This window comes from Gadus macrocephalus, chromosome 23 (genome assembly GCF_031168955.1).
Source record: "Gadus macrocephalus chromosome 23, ASM3116895v1".
In the NCBI taxonomy this organism is placed as follows: domain Eukaryota; kingdom Metazoa; phylum Chordata; class Actinopteri; order Gadiformes; family Gadidae; genus Gadus; species Gadus macrocephalus.
The window spans coordinates 19,496,352-19,507,748 of NC_082404.1; the positions used below are offsets into that span (position 1 = coordinate 19,496,352).

At 48.9% G+C, this 11,397-nt stretch overlaps 1 protein-coding gene across 1 annotated transcript in view; it reads left to right on the plus strand.

The window, feature by feature from the left end:
• Window positions 1–9,325, plus strand: part of LOC132452592 (eyes absent homolog 1-like) — an 18,231-nt gene extending 8,906 nt beyond the window's left edge. Inside the window, 7 exon segments of the mRNA XM_060045275.1 lie at window positions 1,401–1,528; window positions 2,381–2,446; window positions 4,014–4,082; window positions 7,063–7,109; window positions 7,111–7,130; window positions 7,551–7,696; window positions 8,756–9,325. Coding sequence (XP_059901258.1) covers window positions 1,405–1,528; window positions 2,381–2,446; window positions 4,014–4,082; window positions 7,063–7,109; window positions 7,111–7,130; window positions 7,551–7,696; window positions 8,756–8,919 — 636 coding nt within the window. The 5' untranslated portion in view covers window positions 1,401–1,404 and the 3' untranslated portion in view covers window positions 8,920–9,325.
• Window positions 9,326–11,397: the final 2,072 nt, after the last annotated feature.

Below are 11,397 nucleotides of genomic sequence, written 5' to 3' on the forward strand. Positions count from 1 at the left end.
GAAGCATTTTAACGGCTGTGTGGTTAAAAACAGGACACATTGTCAGGGAACAACGATATCATCTGAAATACTAAATATGCGTATCAGGCTTCAGTCTTACAATTACAGCATAAACATGCTGTAAAACCCTTTTTTATTTATCTCGGCATCTCTTTGGCCCCAGCATGAAGCCCCAATGTTTATCGACAGCACAGATAATCCTTGGCCATTAAACGTAATTGGGAATGACAGCACAATTTAGAAAACATTTAGCCGTAATTTCATTATCGCACTTTGATTGAGCACAGTGGCGGCGAGGGGGCGACGGGAAGGGAATTTGCGGCTGCGTTTCCCGGATGGCTTGTGTGCGTCTGCTGCAGTTTTTTTTTGTGTTGGTTTTGTGTTTTTTTTTGTTTGGCCTTATATTGTCTTTGCCCCGATCAAATCCTCTGAGCATACATCCACACACAAACGAGGAAGACAGACTGAGTCTCTTCAATGGCGTGGTCTTCAGTGTAAACACAGCAACAATTAAGGAGCTTGCCAGAGCAAACAAATGCCTCGTGAGTTTCTCATCTGCCTCTCCCAGTGAGGCATGAGGCCTTTATAATCAGCCAGAGTGGCTGTACTTTTAACAAGCACATTAGCTGTAGCCTCAAACCAGGGAACATCTGTTAATGCTCTGCTATGCTATACAATTCCATGTATCGGTTTTTTTCTGTTCGTAAAAAAAATCTGATTGCAATGGTAAATTATGCATGGTTTTTGTGAGGGTAGAACGTCATTATTGTGTAAAATTTTTTTATCTTTAGAAGGGTTTTATTTATTTTTATTAATTGGGAAGTGGAAAATGCCTTTTATAATAACATTTTGGCTATTTTAGTTATTTAGGTAAATTCCTCTTCATCATTTTTGTGTTTGGATAATACTAAAAATAAATCTACACATCATATAATGTAAAATGATATAAAAGCCATAATATAGCCTATACAATTCATCCTTCAAATCCTAATTGAAAAATAAATTTAATCCTTTATTAGTTATTAGTATTGTGTCCCTTGTAGTTTAAAATTGCCTTACATTCATATAAAAATAAATATCTAATTCTGAATTATGTAGAAACTGTAAAAATCCTATAATGTGTCGTGCTATGTCTGTCTCACATCCGGGCAGATATCCCTAATCTAATTTGGTGTGTGTGTGTGTGTGTGTGTGTGTGTGTGTGTGAGACGGGGGTTGTTTTTTTTAATCTAAATAAATCTGTTTTTGTATTGTTCCTGTGTGTGTGTGTGTGTGTGTGTGTGTGTGTGTGTGTGTGTGTGTGTGTGTGTGTGTGTGTGTGTGTGTGTGTGTGTGTGTGTGTGTGTGTGTGCGTGTGTGTGTGTGTGTGTGTGTGTGTGTGTGTGTGTGTCTTTCACCAGGTCTATGGAAATGCAGGATCTAGCCAGTCCTCACAGTCGTTTAAGTGGAAGCAGTGATTCTCCTAATGGTCCGAGCCTTGACAACTCCCATATCAATAACAATTCCATGACACCCAATGGCACCGAAGGTATGTGCACCAGCAGCCTGATCCCTCTTTAACTGCTACTAAACACACTTTATACCCCAGTGTGCTGAATACACTATGCACACGGCCGACCGATAACCGTGTACCGTGTGGCAGATAAGGCTGTTTCCTCAAATCCTAAGAAAAGTGAATGTAGCGTAGAAGTGAAGTAAATAATTTCTCTCCTGTGGTGTGTTCTATGTGCATTTGTGCAACTGCAAAACTACTTTGAAAATATACTCGTTTTCCATCAATGACAAACAAATGAACCAAAATAACAAACCTGATGTAATTATTTGTATATAGCGCACACATAATACGATCTACCTGGTAAAGAAGAACATGAGATTTGTATTTGAGCCGGTGGTAATTCAATCTGATTTATTTAATTTGTCGAGCAGCGCTGACCATCACAATGATTCTGCCCGTAGTTCCAGTCTATTTCGTCTTACGTGACCTGATGCAAATGGTATATATTTTTTTCCGTGCATATTTGCATTGTATTTAAGTAACCAAGCGATTATTCACTATTCCATGGCATGAAAACGCAGAAGTGTTTTGCATGAGGTCTGTAGTTGTACGTCTTATTTACTCAGGTGAATCGGCCCGGTGGTAAAGGCTGATCCCTGTTTAGTCACCTCCCGTGAAACGTACACACAAAACACACACGACATCGTCTACAGCGAGAGTGAGATTTAATCTTCATTGAGGAAAAAATGCTCCACATGTGGGTAGTGTTGCTTATCATCACCACCACCCGACCTCCGCCTTCCTCCACCTCTCCTTTATGACCTGCTCCACTAAGGGCCTGTATCTCTGTCCTCGGTGTCATCTGCCGTTCTCTCTCTCCCGTAGGTGATAGCATCACAATGCTTACCACTGCAGACTGGCTGTTAGGTTCTAGCTCACAGTCTGCTGCAGGTTTGTCTCCTCCCTGGCCCAACGCACAATGAAAGGACAATACTTGGTGTTCACCCCCCCCCCCCCGCCCTCAGTGCACACACCTTTGTTGTGTTGGTGCGAGTGCGGCAAAACGACAAGCACTCTTTTGTAGTTTGCCCCCATGTTTGAACCATGGGGACCCTGGCCACCATCTTGATTTGAGACCTATGCCCTCGCTTTTAAATGTCGGAGAGCAAAGAAAATTAATCCACAAAGATTTTAAAGTCAACTCAACTATTGTGCCTTTCATTTGGTTAACTATCCGGCGTGTGGTTGTTGTGTCGTTGAGTTGAAGCATGGTTTGGGAGCGCCTGGTGCAGCAGTCCACAGTGTGGACGTCTGCCTGCTTCACTGTGGCTTTACCATTGATTTTATTATTTTCTCCCGTCCCCGAGTGCCCGGCCCTGATGGATCCAGTGGTTAACGTGCGCCCTGTGAACGAGTGTGTGCTCGTGTGTGCATGCACCCTGCCACCATTATCATTATCTGTATGTAATCCTTGTGTTGTTTAAAAAAAAGAAACCAAGGGGGGGAAGAATGCCTTCCCACCGCCTCCACATGTTTCCGAGCGGAACCAACCTAGCGAAGGCATGTTGGACATGACAGAAAATGGCTTCTTCAACCATGAGGCTATCCGCAGAGCAACACTCCTCTGCACAGCTTTATGATTCTGTCCTCCCTCCCCTTCCCCTCCTCCCCTATCCCCCCCCCCCCCACACACACCCACCAGAAACCCCCCCTCCAGTCTGCCTGGAGTGAAATGGATTGATTTCAAAGATTTTCCGAGCTGTCGGATGGCTGTGAAATTGTCTTTGCCGCGCTGGAGCTCTAACTGCTTTATGAAGGAGCCGGGGTCAAACAGCCCCCCCCCGTCCCCCCACCCACCTCCCTCTCCTATTCTTTGTCTTTGACGTTTCAATCTTACTTGCACGTCCATTCGAGACGCCATTTCTTTATCATTCTTTTTGTGTTGATTTTCTGTTCTGTAACACTGAGCTGACATACTGTTTCTTCTGCTTGTTTCCCTCCATGATTCACCATTTAAAATACGGTAAGACACTAACAAGATATTTTTACAAATTGTCATTGTGATTGATAAAAAATTATGTTCTCATGCTATTATTAATTATTCTAAGATGTTTAAAGTGATAAGAGGTTTGATAGGCCTTAGTGTACTTTAACCACAGTATTCCACAACTAGGAAAAATGCTTATTTGTTTTGCCATATCTCCCTTTTAAAAATTATAAAAAATAATAATAATCTACCAATAAACAAATAATTATTATCCCTTAGCATAATATAGGCAATACTTTTACTCAATTACCCTCTGAATTTTATTGAAACCTTAAAATGAAAGTTCTTTGACTTGTTTCCCATCCATGTAATATCATCAATTCATTCTTCATACTTTTTTCATTCCGTGTATTTTAAAACAATATTCCAGTAGATACCCTGACGCGTGTGTACTAAGGTGTGTGTGTTGACACACCGAGTCAGTTACCGTGGTGACCGTGGGGACCTGTTTTTGGTTTGCAGTTAAAACAGAACAAATGAGCAGCAGTGACATCTCCACCTCTGTGGCAGACGCCTCTCTGGACAGCTTCTCAGGATCAGGTGAGGCCTGCGTGCGTCTGTGTGTGTGTGTGTGTGTGTGTGTGTGTGTGTGTGTGTGTGTGTGTGTGTGTGTGTGTGTGTGTGTGGCTGGGTGGCTGGGTGTGTGTGTCAGTGTGTTTGCACATGTGTGTGATGGTGTGGGTGTCAGTTTCTCCCTCACACACAAACTGCCGAACTGATTCGGGAGAGATTAACCCAGATATAGGTGAGCGATAAGCTTGGCCCCATGTAGCTATAGCACTGTGTGCGTGTGTGTGTGTGTGTGTGTGTGTGTGTGTGTGTGTGTGTGTGTGTGTGTGTGTGTGTGTGTGTGTGTGCGTGTGTGTGGGTCTATGAGTGTTGTGTGTGTTCAGCCCACATGCACTGTGTATGTATATGCCTGTGCATGTTTGTTTGGGTGTGTTTGCGTGTCAGTATGAATGCACAGCTCCACCTAACCTTCATCAGCATATTTACTACATGCTGTGCTGGCTCATCCGCTGTGTGTGTGTGTGCGTGTGTGTGTGTGTTGGCGGCGGTGTGTTGGTGTTTATATTCATATCGCACCGAGGGATGAGGTCAAAACTGAAATACATTACGCCTCTCATTTCCCAGAGTTACACCGTGTCCCTCTGACTACACACACACACACACACACACACACACACACACACACACACACACACACACACACACACACACACACACACACACAACTTAGTAGATGCAACTTGGGCAAAAGTAACAAATGGCAAAGTCAATTGAATTACGCACATCCAAAAAAACTAATCTATGGAGATATTCAATGTTCTCCAACCCTAACCCTGGGACTAAGCGCTGGGCTGTCCTAACCCTGGGACTAAGCGCTGGGCTGTCCTAACCCTAACCCTGGGACTAAGCGCTGGGCTAACCCTAACCCTAACCCTGGCACTAAGCGCTGTGCTAACCCTAACCCTGGCACTAAGCGCTGGGCTGTCCTAACCCTAACCCTGGGACTAAGCGCTGGGCTAACCCTAACCCTGGGACTAAGCGCTGGGCTGTCCTAACCCTGGGACTAAGCGCTGGGCTAACCCTAACCCTGGGACTAAGCGCTGGGCTGTCCCTAACTGCAGCAGCGTCCGGCTTAGCTTCTCATTAAAGCTCTCTTATTATTAGCCCTAGCATGAGTCCCAGCTCTCTTTGTGAAACAACTGGTCCTTGTATCATCTCCCTGCTAATCCCCCCGCCCCCCCTCCACAAAGTCCCCTTAACCCTTAAACAAAGCACTTGATATCTTTACACTAGGCGCGCATAAATCACCGCCATGACTTTTGTGTTTTGCGATATTAATGAAATTTAGTAAGCTTACACCCCCCCCCCCCCCCCCCCCCCCCCTCTCGCCAATCTCACCCGGGGGGGGGTGGAGGGGGGGGTGGAGGGGGGGGAACCCAAGGCGCCTCACTGGAGGAGTCTCCGGCCACTGGCAGGTGTGGCTGATGTGGGAAAAGTGTTCAATATTAATAACGTGTGTGTGAGGGTGGGGGGGGGTTGAAGCATACAGTTACATAGAGAGAGCACACCCACACACACCCCACTCTCCCGCAACCACCCCCCCCCCCCCCGCTTGTTTCTTTTTTTTGTCCATGTCTCGACCAATCAGACAGATGTTTGTAGATCCACTGTTTGGCGGGCTGTAGCCGGCCTGTTAGCCGCCGCGGCGCTACGTCCTCCTTCCTCTCCACGTCGTCGGCCATGTTTGTTTGTGTTTAGCATTCTTTGGCGGTTGAAGAGGCAGAGGACGATTAGAACGTACACGTCTGACCCAGTCGTTCCGTTATAAGTATAGTTTTTAAGTCCCTCCGTTGACAAAATAATTACAGTCTAGCAGGGGATTTCTGGGAAAATAGGATTATGTTTTCATTATTTTTAATCCTACGTTAACATTTTGGACCTGAAATGCGTTACGCACTCTTACCTGGAGAACCGCCAGCCTTCAGATTAGTACTTGGTAGAAAGCGTGTTGAAGTCTACGCCCCCACACAGCCCAGCCGTGTGTTCGGTGAACCAGAGGCTGATGGAGGCTGATGTGGTGGAGGCTGATAGAGACTGACGGAGGCTGATAGAGGCTGACGGAGGCTGATAGAGGCTGACAGAGGATGGTAGAGGCTGACCGGAGGCTGATAGAGGCTGAAAGAGGCTGATGGAGGCTGATAGAGGCTGACGGAGGCTGATAGAGGCTGACGGAGGCTGATAGAGGCTGAAAGAGGCTGATGGAGGCTGATAGAGGCTGACGGAGGCTGATAGAGGCTGACGGAGGCTGATGGAGGCTGACGGAGGCTGACGGAGGCTGACGGTGGCTGACGGAGGCTGACGGAGGCTGATAGAGGATGATGGAGGCTGATAGAGGCTGACGGAGGCTGACAGGCTGACGGAAGGCTGATAGAGGCTGAAAGAGGCTGATAGAGGCTGACGGAGGCTGACGGGTGGCTGACGGAGGCTGATAGAGGCTGACGGAGGCTGATGGAGGCTGATAGAGGCTGACGGAGGCTGATGGAGGCTGACGGAGGCTGCTGTGGTGGAGGCTGATGGAGACTGATGTGGTCGTGCTCATTACCTGCAGTCTTTGATAGCCCTTTCCGATGTGGCTTCTGGCTTTAAAGGCCGGAGCAGCAGCCTAAACCACAAGGCCCCGAGGACAATACCCGCCAGCCTGTGATTGTTGACATCTGCGGTCGTCATGACAACCCGCAAGCATCTCACAGATACGTCGTGGGTCAGCAGAAAACACTCTGCTTGTTGTTTAAGTTATTTGCTTCTTTCTTTTTTTTCTACCTGATTATTTGACTTCATTATTGCTGCTCAGCTTTCAACCTTAAATAAGGTTAGCGAAATAAATAGAGTAACCTAAGATAATTACGGCTTCCTTGGAGTTCCTGAAGTTCTGTTGGCGAAGGATAATATTGACCTTATTGCTTAATGTTTAAATATGTGCTTGTCTCTCCTTCTCTTTAACTCTCTCCAGCTATTGGAACCAGTGGCTTCAGCCCAAGACAAACCCACCAGTTCTCCTCCGCAGATTTACCCTTCGAAGTAAGGCTTCTTTAGTTTTCTTTCAAAAATAAGCAGCATTCAACTTGATTTAGATCTTTAATTAGATCCTTCTGCCAGATTGGGGGTTGTTATTTTTTTCCTCCTTCTTCCAGCGAGTGTCTTTGTTTGCCTGGATGTCTACAGCTTGTGCGCTCCAAAATCTGTTGTAATTATTATCTTGCTGAAGTTCCCCTCAACATTTGTTATTCTTTCGCCGCGTATATTAGCTCTGTGATGCTATCGGGTTTGCAGCACCCAGCTCCCAATCTAACATTAAGTAACGCAACGACACGGGATTGGGTTATGAGGTTTCTTTTGTTTTTTTTCAGGGGGGTAAAATATGGTTGCTTGCTCTTTTTCAGCTTCCCCCCATTCTGTAAAACGTTGCAACGTTGGTGTTTCTCTTTTCCCCCCAAACAGTCGAGCGTATCCACATATTCTTCCGACTCCTTCATCCCAAAATATGGCGGCGTACGGGCAGACGCAGTACACCACAGGAATGCAGCAGGCCAGCGCGTACGCGAGCTACCCACAACCTGGCCAGCCCTATGGAATCCCAGCCTACGGTAAGACCTCGCTAACTACACATCCTATCTGCGTACAGAATAAAGCCCATTTCCCTTTCACATTATTCGTAGTTATCTTGTTTTCCTCGAATTACAAGGAAGAATTTTAATTCTCGTCCGCCGAGCAAATTGGAGTTGGGAATTCTCCCGACAACCCCAGAAAGCGTTTTTCCCACACTGGGACGAAGGACTGCTGAGTCACTGTTTGGTGCCTGCACATTGTGCTTTAAACGCCTTGCAACGAGAATCTGCCGACTGTGCTGTTCCGACAGATTTGGGAGATTACTGATGTAAATATCAAAACAAAAACCGGTTCCGCTGGAACGGGAGCGGGGTGTAGATCGCCTGGCCAGAAGTCGGCTTTATTTGTCCAAAGTCTTTGCAGTGTTTGGACACTCCTCGAGACCGTCCAATAGGAAGGGGAGTTCACCCTCGTTTGTTTGGACGGTTCCAAAAAGTGCCGGTGTGTCCAAATTGCATCGGGACGCGGTGAAGCGGGTTCCAACGAACCGGTTCCATTCTGTCGACCGGCGAGCGCTCCGTAAATGTTCTTAACGTCGTCTGCAAACACGCCTTTTCCGAGAAAGTAACAACACATATTTGATTTGAAACGCAACCTGTTGAGGCGGGATGCGCGCGACATCTGTGCTGCTGTGACCGCGTCAGGAGGAAGCTGATGTTTGTCACAAGCTGTTGTTTCCCTACAACAGGTCTTAGCGGCCTCCGCTAATCTGATTTTATACTCATCGCTCATCTCTGATTGGCCGCAGCAGAGAGCAGCTGGCAGCGTCTGCTCGCACTGCACACCGTGTCTCCGGTGTAATGGAGAACCTGTGGGGGGTGTGTGTGTGTGTGTGTGTGTGTGTGTGTGTGTGTGTGTGTGTGTGTGTGTGTGTGTGTGTGTGTGTGTGTGTGTGTGTGTGTGTGTGTGTGTGTGTGTGTGTGTGTGTGTGTGTGTGTGTGTGTGTGTGTGTGTGCGCGCGCACGCGCGTGCTGACCGTCACCCTGTGCATCAAAGCGATCCGGTGTCACTAACCTGTTTATGTCCGTTGTGGGCAGGCATAAAGACGGAGGGCGGGCTCAGCCAGAACCAGTCGCCGGGCCAGGCGGGCTTCCTCAGCTACGGCTCCGGCTTCACCACGCCACAGACGGGCCAGGCGCCATACAGCTACCAGATGCAAGGTGAGGACGCCCCCAGAGCCTCCTCCTCCTGTGTGTCCTGAGTCTCCGACTCAACGCGTGGCACACGCTCAACTGGGTCTTTGTGTTTTTAATCACAACGACGTCGACGGTGTCTGGGCCTCATAGGAGAGCCGTCCAACATGAGGAGTGATGGACAGTCGATACGTTTTACACCATGGCTCAACAGCCAATCAGAAGTAGAGCGGGTTGGGCCGAGTTCATTGGTCCGTGGGATTTATGTATCCAATGGAACACGGCCTTCCTTCCCTGTAGCTGTACCCTAACCTCTCGACCCTGCTCCTCACCCACCGGCCTTTTCATTGTCCGTTTATTTTCCTGATGCTTTCTTTATGAGAGCAGCCTGTCGCTCCTACCTGCTGTCACCCAGACGGCTTTAGTGTTTTGTATATTCGCTAAAAAAGAGGGTGAAGATAAAAGAGGGGTCTGGGTGCCCTGGACTGTCTTTAACGGCAGACTGATTCACTCCCCCCCCCCCAGCTCTCTCTCGGGGCAGATGGTCGCGTCCCATCGGCCACGTTTATGACCTCCTCCTCCCTCTCTCTGCCTCCTCTCTCTCTCTCTCTCTCTCTCTCTCTCTCTCTCTCCTCTCCTCTCCTCTCCTCTCCTCTCCTCTCCCCTCTCCTCTCCTCTCCTCTCCTCTCCTCTCCTCTCCTCTCCCTCTCTCTGCCTCTCCTCTCCTCTCCTCTCCTCTCTATTCTATAAATGTCCGGCCCTTAAGGGCTCCAGTCCGGCCATCCCTGGTCCGGTCCGGGTGCTTTTGTTTTTGTGTTTTTATTCCTCCCACTGTGATAATATGTGTTTGATTTGTTCAAGAGGAAAGACCACAGAGATTAATGGGCTCGAAAACCGCTAAATTTAAGAGCAGTTACAGACATCTCTCTCTCTCTCCTCTCTCTCTCTCTCTCTCTCTCTCTCTCTCTCTCTCCTCTCTCTCTCCCTCTCTCCCTCTCTCCCTCTCTCTCTCTCTCTGTCTCTCTGTCTCTCTGTCTCTCTCTCTCACTCTCTCTCTCTCTCTCTCTACCTCTCTACCTCTCTCTCTCTCTCTCTCTCTACCTCTCTACCTCTCTCTCTCTCTCTCTCTCTCTCTCTCTCTCTCTACCTCTCTCTCTCTCTCCCTCTCTCTCTCTCTGTCTCTCTGTCTCTCTCTCTCACTCTCTCTCTCTCTCTCTCTCTACCTCTCTCTACCTCTCTCTCTCTCTCTCTCTACCTCTCTCTCTCTCTGTCCTCTCTCTCTGTCTCACTCTCTCACTCTCTCTCTCTCTACCTCTCTCTACCTCTCTCTCTCTCTACCTCTCTCTCTGTCTCTCCTGTCTCTCTGTCTCTCACTCTCTCACTCTCTCTCTCCTGTCAGACAACCATAACTCTAGTTCAGGCGTGTTGCCCTGTAGTTCTTGACGGTCGGACGTTGAATCGGTTTCTCCTGCAGCTCAGCGCTGCCCCCCAGCCCCCCCCCCTATCCTCCCCACGCGCTAACGTACGACGGTGGAAACATGTCATCCACATGCTGTTGAAAGCCTCCGGAGCATCCCACAATAAATAACAGCGGAGCCGGCAGCAGATGTGGCGGAGAAAGCCTCTGCTCCACGCCTCTTAACCAGAGCCAGCCGGCCACAGACACAGCAGGCCGCGAGAGAGAGAGAGACAGACAGACAGACAGACAGACAGACAGACAGACAGACAGACAGACAGACAGACAGACAGACAGACAGACAGACAGCTGCAGGCTGCGAGAGAGAGAGAGACAGACAGCCCGCTGCAGGCCGTGAGAGAGAGAGACAGACAGACAGACAGACAGACAGACACAGCCCGCTGCAGGCCGGCCGCGAGAGAGAGACAGACAGACAGACAGACAGACAGACACAGCCCGCTGCAGGCCGGCCGCGAGAGAGAGACAGACAGACAGACAGACAGACAGACAGACAGACAGACACAGCCCGCTGCAGGCCGGCCGCGAGAGATAGACAGACAGACACACAGACACAGCCCGCTGCAGGCCACGAGAGACAGACAGACAGACAGACAGACAGACAGACAGACAGACACAGCCCGCTGCAGGCCGCGAGAGAGAGACAGACAGCCCGCTGCAGGCCGCGAGAGACAGACAGACAGACAGACAGACAGACAGACAGACAGACACAGCCCGCTGCAGGCCGCGAGAGAGAGACAGACAGACAGACAGACAGACAGACAGACAGACACAGCCCGCTGCAGGCCGCGAGAGAGAGACAGACAGCCCGCTGCAGGCCGCGAGAGAGAGACAGACAGACAGACAGACAGACACAGACAGACAGACAGACACAGCCCGCTGCAGAACGCGAGAGAGAGACAGAGAGAGAGAGAGAGAGACAGAGAGACCCCAAAGGACAGAGAGAGAGCAGAACATTCAATGCACACGCTGCTGGCTGGCTGGTGGTTAGACTCACAGTGACAGTATTATGTGGCCATTCATCTTGTGAGTATTATGGTATTACCCCCCCCCCCCCCCTCACTCTCTCTCC